The 27,732-nt window shown below is 43.6% G+C and overlaps 1 protein-coding gene across 2 annotated transcripts in view; it reads left to right on the top strand.

The window, feature by feature from the left end:
* The window catches only part of LAMA2 (laminin subunit alpha 2), a 1,496,617-nt gene that overhangs the window by 947,529 nt on the left and 521,356 nt on the right, over positions 1-27,732 (top strand). For both annotated transcript variants that reach the window (XM_069726054.1, XM_069726053.1), the window contains exon 23: positions 22,251-22,487. In XM_069726054.1, coding sequence (XP_069582155.1) covers positions 22,251-22,487 — 237 coding nt within the window. The remainder of the gene's footprint in view (positions 1-22,250; positions 22,488-27,732) is intronic.

The raw sequence follows: 27,732 nt of genomic DNA, 5'->3' as shown, positions 1-27,732 counted from the left end.
CAGTCTATGACTCTCCTCAATTAACTGTAAGGCTACGTGCATATGGAAAATATGTAAGGTTTTACAGTACAAGCAAAGTGAATGAAGCCCCTGAAGTCTCATACACATGCTGCCTAATTTTTCCTTGTAGATTTGCAGCAGATTAAAATCTGTATAATGTTAATTCTTGCAGCATTTTTCAACCATACTAATGGGAAAAAGACATAATAAAAGCATGGCAAAAATGTGGAAAAATAAATGCATTTCATGCAACTTTCTTCCTGCCAACACATTGGGATATGCAGCAGAATTTTCTCCTGCAAATCCTGAATGTGTGCACATAGCCTTAGTCCCTGTCCTATGTCCCCATCATTCATTGTAAGTACTTGAGAGCATCAAAATGAATTTGGGGGTGGAAGAAGACATTATCTTGTACTGAGCATCCTCCACCACCTCCCAATTCATTACAAGTTCATGACAGCGAAATCTCCCACCTTTCAGTTCATTATAAAGGGTCTTATGCACCTTATCGCCTCCTCTCTCAATCCCCAATAAATTTTAAGTCCCCGATAGCATCACAAAGAATTGTGTGATAGGGAGGACGCTATCAGGGGCTTAGCACCCTCCTCCACTACCCAATTCATTTTACATTCATATCTAATGTTTTCCTCCACCTCCCCCTGTTCTTTGGTCCATTATAAGTCCCCTTTCTTCCAATATGAATCCCCCACATCCCTCATTGCCATCCTCTCCACCCCGCATCCTATCTTTGTCCTCTCCACCACCTCAATCATTGCCCTCTCCACCACCCCAATCATTGCCATCCCCATCACCTCTATCATTGCCCTCTCCATCAACTACATCATTACCTTCTCCACCACCTCCATCATTGTTCTCCCCTTCCACTCCATCATTGTCCTCTCCACCACCTCCATCATTGCCTTCCTTCCCATCACACCCCCATCATTGCCCTTTCCACCACTTCTATCATTGCTTTCCCCATCACTCCCATCATTGCCTTTTCCACCACCTCTAACATTGCTTTCTCCCCCACCACACCCATCATTGCCCTTTCCACCACCTCTAACATTACTTTCTCCCCACCACACCCATCATTGCCCTTTCCATCACCTTTATCATTGCTTTCTCCCCAACATCCCCAGCACTGCCCTCCTTTCCACCACCTCCATGATTGCCTCCTCCCCCCATGATTGCCTTTCCACCACCACCATCATTGCCTTCTCCATCACCACCCTCATCATTGCCCTTTCCACCACCTCCATCATAGCTTTCTCCCCACCACCCCATCATTTTCCTCTCCATCACCCCATCATCAACCTCTCCATCACATACAAACACAGACACACAGACCTCTCCACATCTACACAAGTATACACGCACACACAGCACCATTCATCTCTCTGCACATTCCACCACAGCCATACACACACAACTCTCTGCATGTTCCTCTGCAGACAGACAGAAACACAAACACAACGCTCACCTCTCCGCACGTTCCCCACAGCCACAGCATCGACATTGCTGGCAGCTTTTTCTCTGACACAGAAGCAAACTGAATGCTGCCTGCCGCACATGAAGGCAATCTGGCCAGGGGCCCCCCAGAGCCTTGTTGCAGGATAAACACGCCAGATTGCCCCTGCAGGGCCCCCAGAGCCTCTGGGCCCTGGTACAGCCTGCAGCGGCTGCATATGCGGTATGTCCGCCCATGGTTCATTCTTTTTGAGCACTTAGTGTTTTTCAGGAGGTATTGGGAGTGAAACCCAACTGAAAAAGACCTAGTGAGCATGTACCCAGAGCTAAATAAGCCTCTCCTGCAGAGAAATAATGCCAAGGTAAAACATAATCACATGTAGTTGTGCTGTAGCTCTTTGTCACATCATAACACAGATTGCAATAAGAGACATAGGCATTTCTAGAAAAAAGGCCTGTTTTATTAATGTTGTAAAATCTATTTAAGCATTTTTATTCTTTGCTGCCTGTAAATTGATCAGAGCTGAGATTTGACTCCTTAAATAGGTATTCCCATCTCCAAGATCTTATCCCAATATTTAGTAGGTTTAAGAATCATAATATTGGCATATACTGTAAATCCAGTTAGAAATATAGTATAGTTATTCTAAATAGCTATGTTGCTTACTCATGTGCAGGGTATTGCCGTAATTTAGGTATCCATGTTTACAACCACTCATATAGTGACTGTCAGTTAGTTATTGGTGGTTGTAACCATGCATGCCTAAGCCACTGCAATGCCTTGCACATGGGGAAAGCGATATAGCGAATCAGAAGAACTATACTACATTTCTAATTGGAAGTATTTGCTATTATTATTATTATTATTATTAATATTGCACCTACTATATATTGGGATATAAACCTGGACATGGGCAACAAGGACTTGTTTTCTGCTTGGTATGTTTAGATAAATTAGGCCCATTGGATCTAATCTATTTAAACTGTCTCATATATAAACCTCCATTTAACAAACACCTACATTAATACATTTTTACGGCTTAAATATATATGCATTTTGTGTGCCAAAACCAGAATTAGATCTAAAAATAAAGCAGAAATATAAGTTGGGTTTGCATTTTTTTTTACCAAGGTTTTAGTAAGGAATTTCTGCCAAAATCTGAATAAGAGTTCCATACACTAACAGCCCCATTTATTTGAATGGGGAGACACAAATAATTTATATGGTCAGCATTCTTTATGCAAAATTTTTACTTAAAAAAATGACCAATTCTTGGCATATTTTAAAAGTGGAAAAAATACTAAACTTAGAATTTAAATAAAAAGGGAGCTCAAATTGCCTCATTCACAAAAATAATCTCACTTCAAACATTACTTCATACGGTGGCCTTTGTATTCGTCCCCTTGTCACTTTTCGAGCTTTGCTACCTCAGAATGTATATATTTTTGTACCTGTAAAATGACACCAACAGCATCTACTGTGCTAACTGATCGTCCTCCCTAAATTCTTTACTGGATGGGCGGTATGGCAGTACACCTCCAACCGTCTCACTATTCCAAAAATATAAACCTATAAACTAAACATACCAAAATCTTAAATTCACTGAGCATCTATACACTTTTTTTTAGTGTTTGCTGCTATATGTTCACAAGTCCTCAGAATATTGGATCCATAAAGGCTATACCACAGAACTGCATGAGTGAAGGGTGAATTAACCTTCATGTTTGTCTGTCACCTGTCTTTTGCTGACATGACTGCAGTTATTAGCTTTCTGTAAGTAATTGAGTTTTGTTAGATGTCTCATACAGAGAGTGGAATTTACAGTATAATGTGTGCACACACACGTGACGCGAAAAAGTCCATTATCATTCCAGTACAAATGTCACTACATATGTTCACAATATTAAACATAATGTCAAGAAGCCTCAAAAGCTTCCCTGAATCGTGCTCTACACTGGCAAACATGTTTTTATAAAAAGGAAGTTGAATAATTTAAAGGTCACTATTGAAGTGGGAAATAGACATTCACAAATGTTTAATACGCAATACTTTTGTAGTCATCAATCATACTCGAAGTAGAAGAAATGCATATTTAAGCAGCAGCGTTTCTTCTCAATTAAAGTCATTTAATTGGGTTGTCAAACATGGGAAGATTAGTGATGGGCGAGCACTAAAACGCTCGGGTGCTTGTTGCTCGGGTCGTGCAAATTGGAATGCTCGGGTAATCAACCCGAGCAATGAGCCTAATGTAAGTCTATGGGAAACCCGAGTATTTTTCCGGCGGCCCCCCCGGCAGTCTGCAGAGGGACTAGAAGTTGTAGAAATCGATGGGAACAGTGCTCAAATGACATAGAAACAGCATGGGGAAGACCCCTGGAAGCATTTCTGACTGCCAGGTCACAGCTGTGAGCAACGTTGTCGGAGTCTTATGCCACTTTTACAGACTCACAATAAAACATGCAAAAACAAAACCTGGGAAATATGTTAAGGAACATCCTTTCCAGGGTAATGACTTGTATATAAGGTAAAATAAATAAGCAAAAACAAAAATGTTCCTCCACACCTTGGGCAGCGTTTTTGATTCATTTTTCAACTTTAGGAATGCTTTCAACAAAGACAAATGCTTTCATTGGGAAATGTCATTTAAACATTTTACAACCTTATCTGGCCATGTGGTGCGTGACACATCATCAGACTCATCCTGTTTCATTTATGAAGAAGGAACCCTGAAAGTCACAGAGCCTATCAAGTGACCTTTTGCTATTCTTAAAGGGCCAGCAGTCGGCCCTCACTATTCTTAGAGATCCATCAGCCGGCTATGCTTTGTTGCTCCCATTATTAAACAGTGGGTCTCCTATACTTTTATTGCATATGCAGTAAGTGGTAGGGCTGCCAAAAATTAGGATGCACCCCAATACCCCTTTGAAGAGACATACAGGAGGGCCACCTTAAAACAATGTTCCCATTATTAGGAAGTGGTTCTCCCATGCTGTTTGCCTATGCAGTGAATGTAAGGCCTGCCCAAAATTTGGACACACCGTAATACCCCTTTGAAGAGACGTATAGCAGGGCATCCTGAAAACAATGTTCCCATTATTAGGAAGTGCATCCCCCATACTGTTTGCCTATGTAGTGAATGCAAGGCCTGCCAAAAATTTAGATGCACCCCAATACCTCTTTAAAGAGACATACAGGAGAGCCTCATGAAAACAATGTTCCCACTATTAGGAAGTGGGTCTCCCATACTGTTTGTCTATGCAGTGAATGCAAGAGCTACCAAAAATTTTGACACACCATAATACCTCTTTGAAGAGACGTACAGCAGGGCCTCCTAAAACAATGTTCCCATTATTAGCAAGTGGTTCTCCCATGCTGTTTGCCTATGCAGTGAATGCAAGGCCTGCCCAAAATTTGGACGCACCATAATACCTCTTTGAAGAGACGTATAGCAGGGCCTCCTGAAAACAATGTTCCCATTATTAGGAAGTGTGTCTCCCATACTGTTTGCCTATCCAGTGAATGCAAGGCCTGCCCAAAATTTTGACGCACCCCAATACCCCTTTGAAGAGACGTACAGGAGAGCCTCATGAAAACAATGTTCCCAATGTCTCCCATACTGTTTGTCTATGCAGTGAATGCAAGAGATGCTAAAAATTTGGATGCACCATAATACCTCTTTGAAGAGATGCACAGCAGGTCCTCCTGAAAACAATCTGTCCATTATTAGGAAGTCGGTCTCATATACTGTTTGCCTATGCAGTGAATGTAAGAGCTGCAAAAATTTGGATGCACCATAATACCCATTTAACTATTTAATGTAGAGGAGGGTCTTATGAAAAAATGTTTCCATTATTAGGAAGTGGGTCTCCCATAGTGTTTGCCTATGCAGTGAATGCAAGGGCTGTCAAAAACTTTGGAGGCACTCCAATGCCCCTTTGAAGAGATGTAGAAAGGAGCTGGTCTCCTATACTTGTAATGCCAATGAACTAAGTGTATGAGGTGATGAACATTTACCCCTGGGGTAAACATGAACATACTGTAAAACAATTTTTTTATGAACATCATAAACATCTTTAAAAATTATGTGGGTGTTGCATCATAGTCACCCTGATGATATAGTGGTCAAGGATGAGGATGAGAAAAAGGAGGAGGACAGCAGCAAATAGAGAAAATCAGGAAATGTATACCCATGCGAGCGTGTGACGAGGTGCATCGGAACAGACCTCCCAAAAAAACACTGGATTTGAGTTTATGTTATGCTGCTATCATTCGGTGGTGTTGAGAAGTCTGGCCCAATCCATCCCTTGTTCATTTTTATAAGAGTCAGCCTGTCAGCATTTTCAGTTGACAGGCGGTTGCGCTAATCAGTTATAATTCCACCAGCGGCACTAAAAACCCTCTCTGACAAAATGCTAGCAGCAGCGCAGGCCAGGACCTCCAAGGCGTAGAGAACCAGTTCAGGCCACGCATCCAGCTTGGATACCCAATAATTATAAGGCACAGAAGAATTACGGTGGATGTTGGTACGGTCAGCAAGGTAATCCCTCAGCATCTTCCAAAATTTTGCACTCCTTGTGAGAGTACCCCTCGCCTCAGGGCCTGTGCAATGGGAGGGTCTGAGAAAACTCTCCCAGAACTTTGCCAGTGATCCTCTGCCTCTGTTGGATTGGAGTTGTGGCTCTTTCGCCTCTACTCCTTTGTTGTCCAACAAACTGTGACCTCTGCCACCAGAGTTTTCAGAAGGGAGTTTTTTTAATAATTCCGCAACAAGGGCCCTCTGGTACTGCCCTATTTTAGTAGACCTGTCCACCTCGGGAATAAGAGATAGAAAGTTTTCCTTGTAGCGTGGGTCTAGAAGTGTCCCCAACCAGTAATGACTGTTCTCCAAAATTTGGAGAATGCGAGGGTCACGGGAAAGGCAGTGTAACATAAACTCAACCATGCGTGCCAGACTGCTAACATACAAGACTTCCATGTCCTCACCAAGGGGACGACTGACCATGCTCTTCTCCTCCTCCTCCTCCTCCCTGTCCTTAGGCTATCCATACTGAACAGACAGTATGACAGTTGTGCAGGTATTACCAACTATAGCACATGAAAGTAGCTCCTGTTCTTCCTCCTCCTCCTCCTCCTCTTTCTTGTTGTCACCCAATCCATATTGGGGTGAGATGAGGCTGGACTGTGTGGCATCACCCTGTATGGTTCCTTGCTCCATCTCATCATGCTCCGCCTGCAATACATCCTCTTTCATTGTGATTAGAGAGCGTTTCAGAACACAGAGAAGTGGGATGGTGATGCTAATTATGGCATCATCATCACCGCTCACCATCTTGGTAGAGTCCTCAAAGTTTTGTAGGATGGTACATACTGTGTGTCTGACATCCATTTCCACTCCTGAGGTTTTATGTGTGGAGTCTGAACTGAATAACGATGGCCTTGTTGATGCTGGTAGTCTACAGCTGCCCGCTTCTGCTCACAAATCCTTTCTAACATCTGCAATGTAGAGTTCCAAAACATCACACACCAGTCAGTGAGCCAGAAGATGCCAACACTGCTGAAGCACGGCAAGGGAGGCGGAAGCTGTAGCTGACTTTCTGAAATGAGGCAAACAGGTGGCATACTTTCACAAGCTGATCTGGCAGCTCCTGGTAGGTTTTTAGAAAATGCAGAACCACGAGGTTAAGTGTTGTGAGTTCTGTTGTCGGGCTCCCTCCTGTGGTCGTGGGTGGTGCTTCGGCGGGTTCTGTCCGTGGACTCCCTCTGGTGGCTGTGAGTGGAGCTGCTGCTTCTGAGGTTCCTTCCACAGGTGACGTAGTTTATTCTTTGGCTGGCTGCTCTATTTAACTCCACTTAAATCGTTACTCCATGCCAGCTGTCAATGTTCTTGTACTGGTTCAGTTCGCTCTTGGATCTTTCTGGTGACCTGTCTACTCCAGCAGAAGCTAAGTCCCTGCTAGTTAATTATTTGTTCATTGTTTCCTTGTCCAGCTAGCTATCATGATTTTGCCTTGCTAGCTGGAAGCTCTGGGATGCAGAGTGGCACCTCCGCACCGTGAGTCGGTGCGGAGGTCTTTTTGCACACTCTGCGTGGTTTTTTGTAGTTTTTTGTGCTGACCGCAAAGATACCTTTCCTATCCTCTGTCTGTTTAGTAAGTCTGGCCTCCCTTTGCTGAAACCTGTTTCATTTCTGTGTTTGTGACTTTCACAGTCAATATATGTGGGGGGCTGCCTTTTCCTTTGGGGAATTTCTCTGAGGCAAGGTAGGCTTTATTTTCTATCTCTAGGGCTAGTTAGCTCTTAGGCTGTGAAGAAGCGTCTAGGCAGAGTTAGGTACGCTCCACGGCTATTTCTAGTTGTGTGATAGGATTAGGGGTTGCGGTCAGCAGAGCTCCCACTTCCCAGAGCTTGTCCTGTGTGAGTTTAACCATCAGGTCGTTCCGGGTGCTCCTAACCACCAGGTCCATAACAGTACAGCTGGCCCAAAGTATTAATGCATCTCAATAGAGGGATAAGAGAAGTTCTGAGACCATTTTTTTTCTCTGCAGTGTGTTTTGTCTTTCTTTTCCCCTTAACCTCTGGGTGGTTCAGGACACAGGTGTAGATATGGACATTCAAGGTCTGTCCTCTTGTGTAGATCATCTTACTGCAAGGGTACAAAACATTCAAGATTTTGTGGTTCAGAATCCGATGTTAGAGCCTAGAATTCCAATTCCTGATTTGTTTTCTGGGGATAGATCCAAGTTCCTGAATTTCAAAAATAATTGTAAACTGTTTCTGGCTTTGAAACCCCGCTCCTCTGGTGACCCCGTTCAACAAGTAAAAATTATTATTTCTTTGTTGCGTGGTGACCCTCAAGACTGGGCATTTTCCCTTGCGCCAGGAGATCCTGCATTGCGTGATGTAGATGCGTTTTTTCTGGCGCTTGGATTGCTTTATGATGAACCAAATTCAGTGGATCAGGCAGAGAAAATCTTGCTGGCTTTGTGTCAGGGTCAGGATGAAGTGGAGGTGTATTGTCAGAAGTTTAGAAAGTGGTCTGTGCTTACTCAGTGGAATGAGTGTGCCCTGGCGGCAATTTTCAGAAAGGGTCTTTCTGAAGCCCTTAAGGATGTCATGGTGGGATTTCCCACGCCTGCTGGTCTGAATGAGTCTATGTCCTTGGCCATTCAGATCGATCGGCGCTTGCGTGAGCGCAAAGCTGTGCACCATTTGGCGGTATTCTCTGAGCATAGGCCTGAGCCTATGCAATGTGATAGGACTTTGACCAGAGCTGAACGGCAAGAACACAGACGTCGGAATGGGCTGTGTTTTTATTGTGGTGATTCCACTCATGCTATCTCCGATTGTCCTAAGCGCACTAAGCGGTTCGCTAGGTCTGCCACCATTGGTACGGTACAGTCTAAATTTCTTTTGTCCGTTACTCTGATTTGCTCTTTGTCATCCTATTCTGTTATGGCATTTGTGGATTCAGGCGCTGCCCTGAATTTGATGGACTTGGAGTTTGCCAGGCGCTGTGGTTTTTTCTTGGAGCCCTTGCAGTATCCTATTCCATTGAGAGGAATTGATGCTACGCCTTTGGCCAAGAATAAGCCTCAGTACTGGACTCAATTGACCATGTGCATGGCTCCTGCACATCAGGAGGTTATTCGCTTTTTGGTGTTACATAATCTGCATGATGTGGTCGTTTTGGGGTTGCCATTGCTACAGGTCCATAATCCAGTATTGGATTGGAAATCTTTGTCTGTGTCCGGCTGGGATTGTCAGGGGGTACATGGTGATGTTCCACTGCTGTCAATTTCACCTTCCACTCCTTCTGAAGTCCCTGAGTTTTTGTCAGATTACCGGAATGTATTTGATGAGCCCAAATCCAGTGCCCTACCTCCTCATAGGGATTGCGATTGTGCTATTAATTTGATTCCGGGTAGTAAGTTTCCTAAGGGCCGACTGTTTAATTTATCTGTGCCAGAGCATGCCGCTATGCGGAGTTATATAAAGGAATCCTTGGAGAAAGGTCATATTCGCCCGTCGTCATCACTGTTGGGAGCAGGGTTCTTTTTTGTGGCCAAGAAGGATGGTTCTTTGAGACCTTGTATTGATTACCGCCTTCTTAATAAGATCACAGTCAAATTTCAGTACCCTTTGCCGCTATTGTCTGATTTGTTTGCTCGGATTAAGGGGGCTAGTTGGTTCACCAAGATAGATCTTCGAGGGGCGTATAATCTTGTGCGAATTAAACAGGGCGATGAATGGAAAACAGCATTTAATACGCCCAAGGGCCATTTTGAGTACCTTGTTATGCCATTCGGGCTTTCTAATGCTCCATCTGTATTTCAGTCCTTTATGCATGACATCTTCCGAAAGTACCTGGATAGATTCATGATTGTATATTTGGATGATATTTTGGTCTTTTCGGATGATTGGGAGTCTCATGTGAAGCAGGTCAGAATGGTGTTCCAGGTCCTTCATGCGAATTCCTTGTTTGTGAAAGGGTCAAAATGTCTTTTTGGAGTTCAGAAGGTTCCATTTTTTGGGTTTCATTTTTTCCCCTTCTACTATCGAGATGGACCCTGTTAAAGTTCAGGCCATTTATGATTGGACTCAGCCGACATCTGTGAAGAGCCTGCAGAAGTTCCTGGGCTTTGCTAATTTTTACCGTCGCTTCATCGCTAGTTTTTCTAGTGTTGCTAAACGGTTGACTGACTTGACCAAGAAAGGTGCTGATGTGGTCAATTGGTCCTCTGCGGCTGTAGAGGCTTTTCAGGAGTATAAGCATCGTTTTTCTTCTGCCCCTGTGTTGTGCCAGCCAGATGTTTCGCTCCTGTTTCAGGTCGAGGTTGATGCTTCTGAGATTGGAGCAGGGGCTCTTTTGTCGCAAAGAAGTTCTGATGGCTCGGTGATGAAACCATGTGCCTTCTTTTCTAGAAAGTTCTCGCCTGCTGAGCGCAATTATGATGTTGGCAATCGAGAGTTGTTGGCCATGAAGTGGGCATTCGAGGAGTGGCGACATTGGCTTGAAGGAGCCAAGCATCGCGTGGTGGTCTTGACGGATAACTAGAATTTGACTTATATCGAGTCTGCCAAACGGTTGAATCCTAGACAGGCTCGATGGTCGCTGTTTTTCTCCCGTTTTGATTTTGTGGTTTCGTACCTTCCGGGCTCTAAGAATGTGAAGGCTGATGCCCTGTCAAGGAGTTTTGTGCCTGACTCTCCGGGTGTTCCTGAGCCGGCGGGTATTCTCAAAGAGGGGGTAATTTTTTCTGCCATCTCCCCTGATTTGCGGCGGGTGCTGCAGAAGTTTCAGGCTGATAGACCTGACCGTTGTCCAGCGGAGAAACTGTTTGTCCCTGATAGATGGACTAGTAGAGTTATCTCTGAGGTTCATTGTTCGGTGTTGGCTGGTCATCCTGGAATCTTTCGCACCAGAGATTTGGTGGCTAGATCCTTTTGGTGGCCTTCTTTGTCACGGGATGTGCATTCTTTTGTGCAGTCCTGTGAGACTTGTGCTCGGGCTAAGCCCTGCTGTTCTCGTGCCAGGGGGTTGCTTTTGCCCTTGCAGGTCCCGAAGAGGCCCTGGACGCATATTTCCATGGATTTTATTTCAGATCTCCCTGTCTCTCAAAGGATGTCGGTCATTTGGGTGGTTTGTGATCGCTTCTCTAAGATGGTCCATTTGGTACCCTTGTCTAAATTGCCTTCCTCCTCTGATTTGGTGCCATTGTTTTTCCAGCATGTGGTTCGTTTGCATGGCATTCCGGAGAACATCGTCTCGGACAGAGGTTCCCAGTTTGTTTCGAGGTTTTGGCGGTCCTTTTGTGCTAAGATGGGCAGTGATTTGTCTTTTTCTTCGGCTTTCCATCCTCAGACAAATGGCCAAACCGAACGAACTAATCAGACTTTGGAAACATGCTTTGTTTCTGCTGATCAGGATGATTGGGTGTCCTTCTTGCCTTTGGCTGAGTTCGCCCTTAATAATCGGGCCAGCTCGGCTACTTTGGTTTCGCCTTTTTTCTGTAATTCTGGTTTCCATCCTCGTTTCTCTTCAGGGCAGGTTGAGCCTTTGGACTGTCCTGGTGTGGATACTGTGGTGGACAGGTTGCAGCAGATTTGGACTCATGTGGTGGACAATTTGACATTGTCCCAGGAGAAGGCTCAACGTTTCGCTAACCGCCGGCGCTGTGTTGGTCCCCGACTTCGTGTTGGGGATTTGGTTTGGTTGTCGTCTCGTTATGTTCCTATGAAGGTTTCCTCTCCTAAGTTTAAGCCTCGTTTCATTGGTCCGTATAAGATTTCTGAAGTTCTCAATCCTGTGTCATTTCGTTTGGCCCTTCCAGCTTCTTTTGCCATCCATAATGTGTTCCATAGGTCGTTATTGCGGAGATAAGTGGCGCCTATGGTTACCTCCGTTGATCCTCCTCCCCCGGTGTTGGTCGAGGGGGAGTTGGAGTATGTGGTGGAGAAGATTTTGGATTCTCGTATTTCGAGACGGAAACTCCAGTACCTGGTCAAGTGGAAGGGTTATGGTCAGGAAGATAATTCCTGGGTTTTTGCCTCTGATGTTCATGCTGCCGATCTGGTTCGTGCCTTTCATTTGGCTCATCCTGATCGGCCTGGGGGCTCTGGTGAGGGTTCGGTGACCCCTCCTCAAGGGGGGTACTGTTGTGAGTACTGTTGTCGGGCTCCCTCCTGTGGTCGTGGGTGGTGCTTCGGCGGGTTCTGTCCGTGGACTCCCTCTGGTGGCTGTGAGTGGAGCTGCTGCTTCTGAGGTTCCTTCCACAGGTGACGTAGTTTATTCTTTGGTTGGCTGCTCTATTTAACTCCACTTAGATCGTTACTCCATGCCAGCTGTCAATGTTCTTGTACTGGTTCAGTTCGCTCTTGGATCTTTCTGGTGACCTGTCTACTCCAGCAGAAGCTAAGTCCCTGCTAGTTAATTATTTGTTCATTGTTTCCTTGTCCAGCTAGCTATCATGATTTTGCCTTGCTAGCTGGAAGCTCTGGGATGCAGAGTGGCACCTCCGCACCGTGAGTTGGTGCGGAGGTCTTTTTGCACACTCTGCGTGGTTTTTTGTAGTTTTTTGTGCTGACCGCAAAGATACCTTTCCTATCCTCTGTCTGTTTAGTAAGTCTGGCCTCCCTTTGCTGAAACCTGTTTCATTTCTGTGTTTGTGACTTTCATCTTAACTCACAGTCAATATATGTGGGGGGCTGCCTTTTCCTTTGGGGAATTTCTCTGAGGCAAGGTAGGCTTTATTTTCTATCTAGTTAGCTCTTAGGCTGTGAAGAGGCGTCTAGGCAGAGTTAGGTACGCTCCACGGCTATTTCTAGTTGTGTGATAGGATTAGGGGTTGCGGTCAGCAGAGCTCCCACTTCCCAGAGCTTGTCCTGTGTGAGTTTAACCATCAGGTCATTCCGGGTGCTCCTAACCACCAGGTCCATAACAGTTAAGCCCATGGGCCAGGCATGGAACGTCTGTGAGCTCACCTCGCCTCAGAGCCGCCACCAGGTTCTGGCCATTGTCACACATGACCATGCCTGGCTGTAGGTCCAGTGGTGTCAGCCACAGATCTGCCTGCTCTTTCAGAGCTGTCCACAACTCTTCAGCATTGTGCGGTTTGTCACTTAAGCATATTAGCTTCAGCACAGCCTGTTGCTGCTAGGCTGAGGCAGTGCTACAGTGCTTCCAGCTTGTGACTAATGTGGTAATTTCGGAGATGGAGCCTGAAGAGGAGGAGGTGCAGGAGCTCTAGACTGTGGGGGTAACTCTCATTGACGTAGGGCCCGCAACTTCGGCGTTGGGAGGACGGGTACTGTTCCTGCCCACAAGCACTTGTGAACGTGTCTGTGGTTAGGTGTACTTTTCCAGTAACTGCATTTTTGAAGGTACGGCTAATGTTGTGGGACACGTGCTTGTGTAATGCGGGTCTGGCACACAGTAGTGTCACCCGCAGACACTGTTCCTGGACCCTGGGGTTCGGCCCACAAAGTTGGGTGCTTTGCTGCCATGTGTCTGGTCATGCTGGTGGTGGTCAGGCTGGTATTTTTGCTACCCCTGCTGATGCTGGCCTGGCAGGTGGTGCAAATGGCCTTTTGGTGGTTATTGCCAGAGTCTTTGAAAAACAACCAGACTCGGGAAGACTTAACAGTTGGACTGGCAACTTCCATCTTGCTGGTGTTACGGGGAATGGTTGCCAGCCTTCTGTCTTTGGTCACCACACTGCTTCTTCCTGCCTGTTGGGGTGCTACGCCTCCTCCCTGTGTGCTGCTGTCTTGCTCTGCATGTCCTTTTGCCAGGATGAGTAAGTTACTATATCATCCACCACCTCATCTTCCACTTCCGCACTCTTGTCCTCCTCCTGACTTTCTGGCAATTGTGTCTCATCATCATCCACCTCTTGTTTAACTTTCCCACCATCACCTTCATGTGACCGTGGCTGCTCAAATATTTGGGCATCGCTACATGCAATCTCCTCTTGCCCTGCTTCAAGTGGACCGAGCGAGAGGCCCGAATCTATAAATGGAAAAGTGAACAGCTCTTCGGAGTGTCCAAGTGTGGGATCAGTTGACTCCGGGTGCTTGGCGTAGTGGGAGGAAGGATGATCAGGGTGAAGAATATGCGATCCAGACTCACGGCTACTCAGACTTGACCGCGTGGAAGACAGGGTGGTGGTGGGGGAAAAGTGACTGGAAGCATTATCCACTATAAAACCAAAAACCTTTTGACTCTGCTCAGGGTTCAATAGTGGTTTGCTGCTGTGGTCCCCTAGTAATTGGGACAGGAAGGTAGGGACAGAAGATGTGGATGTTTGTTGTGGCACAATAACAGCTTGCAAACGGCCTTGGCCTCTGCTTCTGCATGCACCATCACCATCACGTCCAGTTCCCCGTCCCTTGCCATGTGTCTTGCCTATTTTAAATGGAGGACAATATTTTCCACTTTCACTGCAAATGGCTGAATTTGGAGCAAACTTATTTGTGATCCATGTGACAAACCCCTGTTTAGAATATCTGGCCTGGTGGTAACTATTTTTTTCAGAAAACTGGTGTCAATAACTGGGGTAAGACACTGCAAAAAAATAAAATACAGGCCTGAAATGGCACAATTTTGAGCACACTGTGTGATCCATATGATTGACAAACCACAGTTTGAAATATCTGGCCTGTAGGTAACTATTTTTTTTCAGCACACTGGTGTCAATTACTTTGGTAAGACACTGCAAAAAACTTTAAATGTAGGCCTGAAATGGCACAATTTTGAGCACACTGATATGTGATCCATGTGATGAACAAACCCCAGTTTAAAATAGCTGAATTTTTAGCACTGTAATATCGAAAGGATCTGGCTGCATTCTGCAGTGCCAACAAGAAAATGGAGAGCAAAAACAGTGTTCTCTGGATTGTTTTTAAATCAAATAATCCAGATTAAGATCCCCAAAAAATATTATTTCTTTCCTCTGACACCTGTGGCTATTTCTAGAAATATCTGTAATAGGCAGCAGAAGTAGCATACAGAACTGGAATGGACCCTCTTGGTCTATGCACTGCAGTCTGCCACATACACTGCCTGCCTGCCCTGCAATGAAATCTCTGCAGCTTTATTAGTTCTCAAAGGGACTGTTAGTTGAGATGGATATCTGTATAATATATGGTATATTCTCACTAAGTACGAAGCAAACAAATCTCTCCCTAACTCATCAGCACCTCTCCCTACACTGCCTGATTCCGGAGCAGACTGTGACGGCATGGCGCTGCCAGATCTGATATAGACCTGATGACATGAGGATAAGTGCTGGAGGATACAGGGCCCAGAGAGGGTCGGTGCTGGAGGATGCAGGGCTTAGAGTCAGTGCTGGAGGATGCAAGGCTTATAGAGGGTCAGTGCTGAAGGATGCGGGGCTTAGAGAGGGTCAGTGCTGGAAGATGAAGGGCTTAGAGAGGGTCAGTGCTGGAGGATGCGGGGCTTAGAGGGGGTCAGTGCTGGAGGATGCAGGGCTTAGAGAGGATCAGTGCTGGAGGATGCAGGGCTTAGAGAGGGTCAGTGCTGGAGGATGCAGGGCTTAGAGAGGGTCAGTGCTGGAGGATGCATGGCTTAGAGGGGGTCAGTGCTGGAGGATGCATGGCTTAGAGAGGATCAGTGCTGGAGGATGCAGGGCTTAGAGAGGGTCAGTGCTGGAGGATGCAGGGCTTAGAGAGGGTCAGTGCTGGAGGATGCAGGGCTTAGAGGGGGTCAGTGCTGGAGGATGCAGGGCTTAGAGAGGGTCAGTGCTGGAGGATGCAGGCCTTAGAGAGGGTCAGTGCTGGAGGATGCAGGGCTTAGAGAGGAGGGCTCAGGCCCATGTGTGCAACCACTGCCCTAGCAAGGACCCGAAATCCCCTGCTGTTAGAAAGTATCGTCAGATGATGAAATCCAGCTGCCTGCAGAAAAGGGTGAGTATATAGGTGTATGCTCAATGTGTAAAGTGTGTATATGTGCAAGTTATGTGTCTGTAGTTTGAGTATATGTATATATGCGTACTGTGTATATATATATCTATATATGTATATATATATGCACTTTATGTGTCGGTATATGTAGTGTGTGTGTATGTACTGTATGTGTGTATATATATATATAAATATATATATACACACATGCATACACTGTATATGTGTGTATGTACTGTAATGCTGCAGAATCACGACCCCCAGGCTACCCACCCTTAATTTCTGTAACTTGCACTTTACTGCCCTGTGTTGCAGTTTTGAGGAAACAACAGTCTATTTTTAAAGGGAACTTGTCACCAGTGTTTGAGTCTTTCAACAAATGCCGCCACCATTATCACTTCTGTGCTGCATTACACCGACATATATTGACTGCTGACCCCCTGTGTACCCCAATACAAAACATTTGAGTTGCTCCCACACTTTATTTAAGTGAGGCTGGTCGGGGTCATCTCTGTGGTCTGTGCGCCTCCTTTCGGCTCCTAAGTGTCGTCCTTCGGCTCTGATAAATATGGATGACTTGTCATCCACATAGCACAACAAAATCTTATGCCTGCACAGTAGCATCGCCGTCCCGCGCAGGCGCACTTTCACCGGTGCTGGAATTACATCTTTTTGCCACATATCCAATAATGTGCCTTGCTCCACCCGCAGAGCACAGTGGACGGGTCGGCAATGCTACTGCAAAGGCGCAAGATTTCGTTGCACTATGTAGATGACGCAGAACGAGTCATCTGCATCAATCAGAGCTGGAGGACAGTGATTAGGAGCAGGGAGGAGGCGCACACACCGCAGATAGTTTGGGGCTATACAGGGAAAGGGAGGAGTCAACTTGTGTAATGCAGCACAGAGCAGATAACATTGGTGACATTTGTTGAGAGATTGAAAAACTGGTGACAGGTTCCCTTTAAATTTCTAAATAGCTTTAAACACTTTTTTTCTTTTCAATCTGCTTTTTCTGTGGGGTAGGTGGGGTGGCCCTTTGTATGCCTCCATCTACCTTTTCTTAAAATGACGCATCCTTTTAAAATGCAGCAATTTTCACATCATTTACGTGTGATTTGGTTTTGTTCTCATAGCGATATACCTGCCCTATTGAGTGGAGAGCAAAGTACTGCAGTGCACAGGTACTGGGAAAGGTCAGAGAGGCCCAGCTCCTGTGCACTGCAGTACTTTACGCCGCCCTCAACAGGGAGATAAAGTACGCCGGAGCTGCAGCATGAAGACAAGAAGAGGACGTCATCGTAAGATGATAGGAGGCGCCGGACCGGACTGCAACACCCATCAGATAGGACCGCATCGGGACCGCCCCTGGGTGAGTATAGTCTAACTTGTTTTTCTTATCTTTCAGGTTACATCGGGGGCTTATCTACAGCATTACAGAATGTTATGGATATGCCCCTGATGCTGGTGGCCGCAGCTTACAGGCCAAAAATGGGGTGACAAATTCCCTTTAAACTATCTAGAGAGCAAGATTATAGAAGTTACAAGATGTCGGCGTGTGTTCTTAAACATGCCAGGGCTGAATTTTAGTCTCAGTCCGGCCCTGCTCTTGGTATATATAGAACTGTCAGCTATACAGTGCAATTAATATAAATGCCATTGGGGAAACTATATGAAATAAATTGTTGCTATAGAGAAGATGAACAAGTTATACTGTGTTGTCTACATATTGCATCTTTCAGAACTCTCTTCCTTTGAAGTTCTATATATTCTTCTGAATACCTTGTACAAAACATATTCAATTCTACAGACTTTGCATTATGCAGTGCTCACCTTCATCATTTTATCATCTTGTCACTATTTTATACAGAATACTTGTAATATAAATTGCTTTAGCACATGTAGAACATGTAGCACCCACATCAAACAAATTACAGTACTGACCTTGAATTTACCCTTTAGGCATATAAAGTGCTTAAAATGATTACTATAGAAAATCTATGAACAATCATTTGTAGAGAGAAGCGCTTTTATTGTCAAAAGCTTCTTTTTATCTGCATGCCAAGCTGGAAGCTGTACACATAACAGAAGGAGGTCTGGCTGCAGTGTTCCGAAGGACTGCGAGATCTATTGTTTGGAAATGCTCCCAGCTGTTATTGTCACAAGTCAAATTAGTGATGATGCCTTCATTTCTTACGAGTATGCACTACTCCAAAATGATCTTGCTTTATAAATTTCAGTTAAACGTACTGTATAAAATACCATTGCTCCAGAAATGAAACTGGATTATATTCCCTTTAAGATATTGCCTGAGACAGGTTGAAAAAGTGTAATATCCTCAGTAAGTACTAAGGGACCTCATACCAAACAAATTGTTCAGTTTTTCAACAGCTTTCTCTCCAGACTCATCCATACACGGAGATCTCATTCTGCTGATTGCTCCTGAGTTCCTTTTCACACAGCCACTGCCAGACTCTTCTAATGGCAATTTATCTCCTTAAATGGAATCTGTTAACAGGTTTTGTTCTGGAATCTTAGAAAAGCAACCTATCTCTTCATGTTATGTTTAACTTCTGGTACCGTCCCTTGTGCTTTCAAACATGCCACAAACACATCTATTCGGAAGAAACAGTCCCTCAACCTGACCTCTACATCCAGCTACTGTGCATTATCGCCACTCCCATTTGCCTCCAATCTTGTCGAACATCATGTCCATGCTGAACTTTCCACCTAGGTCTAATCTAACTCACTCTTTGACAACCTACAAACCGACTTTGGTCCACACTACTCCACCAAAACTGCCCTGACCAAAATTAGAAACGACTTGGTTACTGCAAAAGCTAACAGACGATTCTCTATTCTTGTCCTTCTAAACCTGTCCTCTTCCTTCGACACATTTGAACACGCACTCCTTCGACAAATTCTCTCTTGTCCTCATAGCTTTCTAAATGCACATTTAGTGTCTCCCAAAGCGCTCCTACTTCTGGATTGTGGGCACATAGCCTTAGTGTGGTGTGTGCAGGGTGAAAAGACCTTGCTTGTGTGGCTCAGTCTGCTAGAGGCCGAGTGAAGGTCTGACATTTAAACAGGTGAGTCCGTGCAATATATGGAGTGTTAATTTTCCGTTTTGGTTCTGTTATACCTGTTGTACCCAGAATGGGTTTTGTTTTATTAAGCTGGACAGTTTATAGACATTTAATAAACCGCAAATTTGTTTTGAACCAATGATCTGGATCCTTTTGTGTGCAACAGTGTCTACCAGAGAGCTGATCTCTTACAATGGGAATAATGAGCTATAATCATATACTATCGTAAATAGTACTTTTACATCAGGGTTTCAAATTATCAATGATAGCCAGGTGAAATTGGGTATAAAACACATTGCATAAGTGAATGACAAAATCACATGTGGTTGGCTATGAAAAAAAGTTATAGCGGGGCAAGTACCCCTAGTGCTAGGTATTAGTGAGGGTGCCAACAAGCAATGTTTATTTTCAAAGGTAGGGCAGCAAACATATTCCCTTCCCAAGGAAAAATAAAGCCTACTTCAGCTACAACTGAATGGTCTAGTGTCTTAGAAAACTATTTTCTATCTATGTTCTAATTTTTTTAACAACAATCTTTCATTTATTTTGTAATAATGTAACACGTAAAGCCCATAGTTTGTCAAAGTGACAAGAACCTACCCTCCTCTAAACCTATCCCTTAGCATCTAGCAAAAATATGACACACATTCTATAATTTCTTCAGTCCCATGACTGCCATTTATTTAATTTCTTATGCAACAGTATCAGTTTCTATTTACTAGAAGTATTTATTTTCAATACTTCTATTTTCTAGCAAGGAACAGAAAGTGATTTTTTTTTGTGATCTTATCAGATTTAATTATTTTCACATTTTACAGGAAAGTCTTTATCAGTGTAAAAGGTATTTTCAGCTGTTTTCATCTTTATTAAACTAGAAAAAAATAGAATTTTCTTCTTTATTCCAGTATTCTTATAAGTCTTTCCAAAATCTATTGTTATACTCCAACAAAATAGTTTAAAAGTTGTGCCAGAACTTAACTTGCATATCAAATTGAGCAGCAAAATGGTATTTTAAGTGAACACTGACCCTGATAATATATTTTCTTACAATTTATTGTTAATATTTCACTATCTTAATATAGGTTTAGTATCTTTTTCAATAGCTTTCATATGGTGACCCCTTTTACTTTTATAATAAGACTGGTGCAAGAAAAAAATTGTACATAATTGTATAAGTTTTCTTACTTAAAGGCCATCTGTCACCAGGTGTTTGCTATGTAATCTGAGAGCAGCATGATAAAGGGACCATAACATATTACTTGCTGTTCTACATTCTGTGGTTTTCATACTCTCACTATTTTGTCTTTTGCACATCTTGCAGAGCTCTGAATGCTGAGCTCTGCTTAACTCCATCCACGCAGCTGATCCACAGTTTTCTCTGTATACTCTACACTGACAGTAAGCTGCTAATCATTGGTGTGGGTGTGGTTACACAGAGCAGTTGACTAGGAGTCATGATACGCCTATCTCCTCCGGATAAAACACTTATTTTACTAGACACAGTTTAGTGCCTGACACATTACTGGGATCAGGCTCTCAGCCTCTGCATCATGCTGCTCTCAGATTACATAGCAAAACACTACTGATGGACTAAATTTAAATGAGCAATCATCAAGTAAATTAACCCTATTATTTGAGAACCTTTTTTAAGGTAGTGGGAATCCACTATTGTCTATTCCTTGGATTCTTTGAAAAATCATGTCTTCGGACGGTTCCGCTTTATCCAGGGTTCCTCAGGGGACCGATGGGAAACATGAAACTCTCTCCATATAGATATCAATATATGACCACCGTGTTTAAAAAAAATGCACGGCGGTCATATATTGTTATCTATGTGGAGAGAGATTGATGTTTCCCCATCGGTCCCCGGAGGAACTCTGGCAAACGCAGGGGGAAACGCGTTGGGAAAAATTGGACGAGCTGTTTCCCATGATAAGTGTCATACATTTATTATCCAAAAAAAAACACACACGGCACCGCTCCCATGTCTTGCCACTAAAACCGCACAGAACCACTGCTAAGTGCCGCTGCTGGGTCAAAAATGCCAAGAGGACACCGGGTGCACTTGAGAATCAGGAAAATGTTCAAATCCAACAGGAAAAAATGAAAAAAAGTGCACTCTGAATAAAGGATGTTAATTTGGAAGGAACGGTGAATACATTTATTATGTTTTGACTGTAAAACATGTACATTTATTATGGATTTATTTGGCTGGAATTTTGTGTCATTGGATATCATCTTATGTTTGCCCTGACTGTGGAGCAATCTATGTTTTTCATAAGAGTACTAATAACTGTATGAATTTCTGAGACCATTGTGGATATTTATATTTATATGAAACACTATTTTATTTGTCTGTATATACTAACCATCTGATTGAGGTAGTGATTGTAATATCCACTATATTTCTACCCTTCTTATATGGTGGCCTTTCTAGGGGTGATGTACCATTGTGTGAATATTTGTTTAGGGCCGTACTAGGGTATTTAGGGCTGCCGGTGTTGAGCGGGGGCGCTATACCATTTCACAGTAGGGTGCCAACTTCCGCAGTCAGGCAGAGAGAGCTAATAGGGTGCATTAAGGTAATGTAATCCCCTGTCTCTCCCTGGTTTCAATTCAGAACTCATTAAGTATTTTATTCATATATGTGCCCATAACAACCCAATTGGCTATTATTTTACTGAGTGAGTAGGGAACTGGAAACTGCTAATCATTTACATCCCATTCCTGCTTGTGGTATGATTGTTGTAGTGATTGTGTGGTCCTTTTTTTGTACAGTCCTTTTAAAAGTAGTAATAAAAGTTATATTTTATATGGCCTTTTTTCTATGTTTTTTTTTTTCATTCTTCTTAGGTGTTTTTTGATAAGGGGCACTAACCACCACATGTGAATACAAAATAACTTTATTCTCAGATACACATAATACAGGAATAAAGGACTGATGAGGCGAACAACCATTTTGCGTATATCTTCCTCTAAGCATGAGATACATACAAAATGACTGTTAGCCTATTTGTTTTTGTATTCTCTGGGATTATGTATAAGAAAGCTATCTTTTATACACATTTGGTGGAGAATGCCCCTTATACCTTTTTGATTGTGTAACTGTCAGAATGCTCTATACTAAAGTACTGTAAATTATATAAAACAAAATCCAAATGTATAGTTGAAACATAAGTTGTATATTCATTATTTAATATTTATTCAGCTACTCTCCAAATCTACTGCTAAAGTACATGAACGGTGAAATTTTTATTATTTTTTTCCTTCAGGCATGTGATTGTGGTGGTGCAGGATCGCTGAGCACACAGTGTAATCCAGACACAGGTTGCTGTTTTTGCCGTCCAAATTTCTCGGGAGACAAGTGCACAAGTTGTAGAGTAGGATACCGAAATTATCCCCATTGTGTCAGTTGTGACTGTTCTTTAGCCGGAAGTAAACCTGAGAACTGTGACCGTGAAACTGAAAAATGTCCTTGTGCTGAAGAGACAGGACAGTGCAACTGTAAGGTAAGTAATCAAAAGTATCCATACCTATCTTCTTTTCTAGAGAATAGATAGAAGCAATTCAGTAAATATTTTTGAACCAAAACAGAGCTTTTACTTGCCCATTGGGCTCAGTAATATTTTGCTTAAAGCTTTTTGAAGCTTGACACAATGGTCAGACTACAAACATCAATTGACGTTCTTCCAGCTATTATTGGAGGGTTTATATAAGAAGATAACTGGGTGAATATCCGGAGACCTGCACCCACTATCGCTGGAACTTGAGCTGCTTCAAGTTCAATATCTAAATCTATATCTATCAATATTAGACAAAGATTACACAGAATGCAGAATTTAAATTAAGATCTTTTTTATTAAGGAAAAAAATCCAATTCTACAGGGCCCTCTGTAAAAAAAAAAGTGGTTGCCCCCCTTAAAACATAAATTTACTGTGGTTTATCACAGCTTTGGGAACCTGAGTTCAAATTCCCTAGCCACACGCAGGTCTGATTACTGACACACCTGTTCTCAATCAAGAAATCACTTAAATATGACCTGCCTGACAAAGTGAAGTAGACCAAAAGTTCCTGAAAAGCTAGAAATCATGATGCGATCCAAAGAAAGTCTGGAACAAATGAGAAAGAAAGTAATTGAGATCTATTAGCCTGAAAAATGTTATAAAGCCATTTCTAAATCTTTGGGACTCCAGCAAACCAAAGTAAGAGTCATTATCCACAAATGGCAAAAACATAGAACAATTTCCCAGGAGTGGCTGATCGACCAAAATTACCCCAAGAGCGCAGCGACGACTCATCTGATAGGTAACAAAAGACCCCCAACAAACTTCCAAGAACTTTAGGTCTCACTTGCCTCGGTTAAAATCAGTATTCATGACTCCACAATAAGAAAGAGACTGGGCAAAAATTGCCCACATGGCAAAGTTCAAAAACGAAAACCACTGCTGAGCCATAGGAACATAAAAGCTTGTCTCAATTTTTTCAGAAAACATCTTGATGATCCCCAAGATTTTGGGAATTTTGGGAGAATACTCTTTGGACTGATGAGACAAAAGTTGAACTTTTTGAAAGGTGTATGTCCCAATACATCCTGCATAGAAGTAACACAGCATTTCAGAAAAGAAACATCATACCAAAAGTAAAATATAGTGGTGGTAGTGTGATGGCCTGAGGCTGTTTTACTGCTTCAGGACCTGGAAAACTAACTGTGGTAAATGGAACAATGAATTATGCTGTGTACCAAAAAATCCTGAAGGAGAATGTGCTCACCTTAATCTGATTGAAATGCTGTGGCATGACCTTAAAACGGTGGTTCATGCTGAGAAACCATCCACTTGATCTGCAGGGACAAGGGGAGTGGTACTTCAGCCCAGGGGGGTGGCTTTGCCCCCCATGGCTACGATCGCTCTGATTGGCTGTTTGAAAGTGATGTTTCACTTTCACTTTCAATCAGAACAATCGTAATATATCACAAATTAAAATTGGTGAAATATTACAATCCAGCCATGGCTGATGCTGCAATACAATCGGCCATGGCTGGAGACCGCGATCTGCCCCCGCCACTGCCATCAATCCATCACCCTCGTCCTCCATCCTGTCCTCCGCTCCCCTCCATCCTCCTGTCCACTCCCCCCGTAGTTTGATCTCACCCCCCGCTGTCCGATCCTACCCCCGCATACTTACTGACCTCCGGTGTCCCTCCCGGTGTCCGTCGATCTACTGCATGGGCGCCGCCATCTTCCAAAATGGTGGGTGCATGCGTAGTGCGCCTGCCGAATCTGCTGACCGGCAGATTCATTCCAGGTACATTTTGATCACTGTGATAGTGTCTATCACAGCGATCAAAATAAAAAAAAAAAAAATAAACCTCCCTTTTATCACCCCCATAGGTAGGGACAATAATAAAATAAAGAAAATATATTTACTTTTCTTTTTCCACTAGGGTTAGGGTTAGAACTAGGGTTAGGGTTTAAACTAGGGCAAGGGTTAGGGCTAGGGTTAGGGTTAGAACTAGGGTTAAGGTTAGAACTAGGGTTAGGATTAGAACTAGGGGTAGAACTAGGGTTAGCGTTAGAACTAGGGTTAGGGTTAGAACAGGATTAGAACTAGGGTTAGGGTTAGAACTAGGGTTAGGGTTAGAACTAGGGTTAGGGTTAGAACTAGGGTTAGGGTTTGAACTAAGGTAAGGGTTAGAACTAGGGTTAGGGTTAGAACTAGGGTTAGGGTTAGAATTAGGGTTAGAATTAGGCTATGTGCACACGGTGTGGATTTCGCTGCGGATTCTTAGCAGTTTTCCATCACATTTACAGTACCATGTAAATGTATGGAACACAAAATCCGCTGTGCCCATGGTGCGGAAAATACCGTGTGGAAAATGCTGCATTGTATTTTCTGCAGCATGTCAATTGTTTGTGCGGATTCTGCAGCATTTTACACCTGTTCCTCAATAGGAATCCACAGGTGAAATCTGCACAAAAAACACTGGAAATCCACAGTAAATCCGCTGGTAAACCACAGTGTGTTTTACCTGCGGATTTTTCAAAAACTGTGCAGAAAAATCCTCACACTAATCCGCAATGTGGGCACATAGCCTTAGGGTTAGGGTTGGAATTAGAGTTAGGGTTGGAATTAGAGTTGGAAATAGGGTTAAGATTAGGGTTAGAGGTGTGTTGGGGTTAGGGTTAGGCTTGTGGTTAGGGTCATGGTAGGGATGGGATTAGGGTTAGGAGTGTGTTGGGGTTAGGGTTGGGATTAGAGTTAGGGTGTGTTGGGGTTAGGGTTGTGGTTAGGGGTGTGTTGGGGTTAGGGATGTGATTAGGGTTATGGCTAGAGTTGAGATTAGGGTAGGAGTGTGTTGGGGTTAGTGTTAGAGTTATTGTTAGAGTTAGAATTGATGGGTTTCCACTGCTTAGGCACATCAGGGGTCTCCAAATGCACCACCATTGATTCCAGCCAATCTTGCGTTCAAAAAGTTAAATTGTGCTCCCTCCCTTCCGAGCCCCGACGTGTGCCCATACAGTTTTCACCCAAGCATATGGGGCACAAGTGTACTCAGAAAAAATTGCACCACAAATTTGGGGGTCTAATTTCTCCTGTAAGGCTAGGGTCACATTGCGTTAGTGCAACCCGTTTAGCGCTAGCGGGTTGCGCTAACGCAATGTTTTTAATGTGGCCGCGTCCCGGGGTCGCGGTAATGTCCCCGCTCTTGCAGATCCCCGATCTGCGAGAGCGGGGAACGGACCGCGGGCGCGCCTCGGACGCTGCTTGCAGCGTCCGCGGCGCACCAGGAAACACCGGCGCGTCGCTAGCGCGTGCCGAAAATGGCACGCGCTAGTGCTGCGCGTTCGCATTGCCGTGAATGGGCGCGCTAACGGACGCATTGCACGGCGTTAATTTCGCTGTGCAACGCTGTCCGTTAGCGCGTTCCCATTAACGCAATGGGAACCAAGCCTTACCCTTGGGAAAATTACAAAATGGGGGCTAAAAACTTATTTTTGTGTGGAAAAAAAAAAAATTATTTTCACAGCTCTGCATTATAAATTTCTGTGAAGCGCTTGGGGGTTCAAAGTGCTCACCACACATCTAGATAAGTTCCTTGGGGGGTCTAGTTTCCAATATGGGGTAACTTGTGGGGAGTTTCTACTGTTTAGGCACATCAGGGGCTCTACCAACGAAACGTAACGCCAGCAGATCATTCCATCAAAGTCTGCATTTCAAAACATCATAACTTCCATTCCTAGCCCTGATGTGTGCCCAAACAGTGGTTTATCCCCACATATGGGGTATCAGTGTACTCAGGCCAAACTAGACAACAACTTTTGGGGTCCAATTTCTCCTGTTACCCTTGTGAAAACAAAAAATTGCGGGCTTAAATATAATTTTTGATGAAAGAAAAATGATTTTTTTATTTGCACGGCTCTGCGTTATAAATTTCTGTGAATAATGTGGGGGTTCAAAGTGCTCACCACCCATCTAGATAAGTTCCTTAAGGCGTCTAGTTTCCAAAATGGAGTCACTTGTGGGGGGTGGGTTTCTACTGTTTAGGCACATCAGGGGCTCTGCAAATGTATCATGACACCCACAGACCATTGCATCGAAGTCTGCATTCCAAAACCTTACTACTTCCCTTCTGAGCCATGACGTGTGCCCAACCAGTAGTTTACCCCCACATATGGGGTATCTGCGTACTCAAGACAAACTAGACAACAACTTTTGGGGTCCAATTTCTCCATTTACCCTTGTGAAAATAAAAAAATTGCGGGCTATCGATCCACAGCAAACTTCATAACCCCGTTGAGTTACAGCAATCACCTCCACACAATGAAACAATTCTATTTGTCTATCTACATAAAAATATGACAGCATTTCTAGTTGATTATGATTAAAAAAAAAGTTTTTAATCAACCAATGCAAAACATTTTAGATTACAAAGAGCCTGTCTCACGTTATTACAACAGTGTATCAAATGAAATATAGAGTGCTACAAAAAAGTCAATAAATGTCACATTATACGAATATGTTGTGTTGTACATTACATCATGTTATGTGAATATAATCACCCAATCTATCTGTGTAACAAGATCATGTGCATCATCATATAATATCAAATTATTATAGACACAGACTCATTTGTCTAAAGGATAAACAAGTGTGTTTCCCAAGTGTGATACAGTATTTTAAAATCATGCTCCTCCAACTCCTCCATGCTGCAAGCGAGCTCAGCATCTATACAGGTGTACTGAGCCTTATCAAGGTAGAAGCAGGAATGTCATCTCTCTGAGTTAGCCACAGTGGAATGCTCTAGAGCACATGCATGCTTACATAGTCTTACATAGTTATTAAGGTTGAAGGAAGACTATAAGTCCATCTAGTTCAACCCATAGCCTAACCAAACATGCCCTAGCATGTTGATCCAGAGGAAGGCAAAAAAAAACCATGTGGCAAGAGTAAGCTCCACATTGGGTAAAAAAATTCCTTCCCGACTCCACATACGGCAATCAGACTAGTTCCCTGGATCAACGCCCTATCAAGGAATCTAGTGTATATACCCTGTAACATTATACTTTTCCAGAAAGGTATCCAGTCCCCTCTTAAATTAAGTAATGAATCACTCATTACAACATCATACGGCAGAGAGTTCCATAGTCTCACTGTTCTTACAGTAAAGAATCCTCGTCTGTTATTATGCTTAAACCTTTTTTCCTCCAAACGCAGAGGATGCCCCCTTGTCCCGGTTTCAGGTCTATGATTAA

Source organism: Ranitomeya imitator, chromosome 5, assembly GCF_032444005.1.
Source record: "Ranitomeya imitator isolate aRanImi1 chromosome 5, aRanImi1.pri, whole genome shotgun sequence".
NCBI lineage: Eukaryota > Metazoa > Chordata > Amphibia > Anura > Dendrobatidae > Ranitomeya > Ranitomeya imitator.
This window is presented reverse-complemented; position numbering and strand designations above follow the sequence as displayed.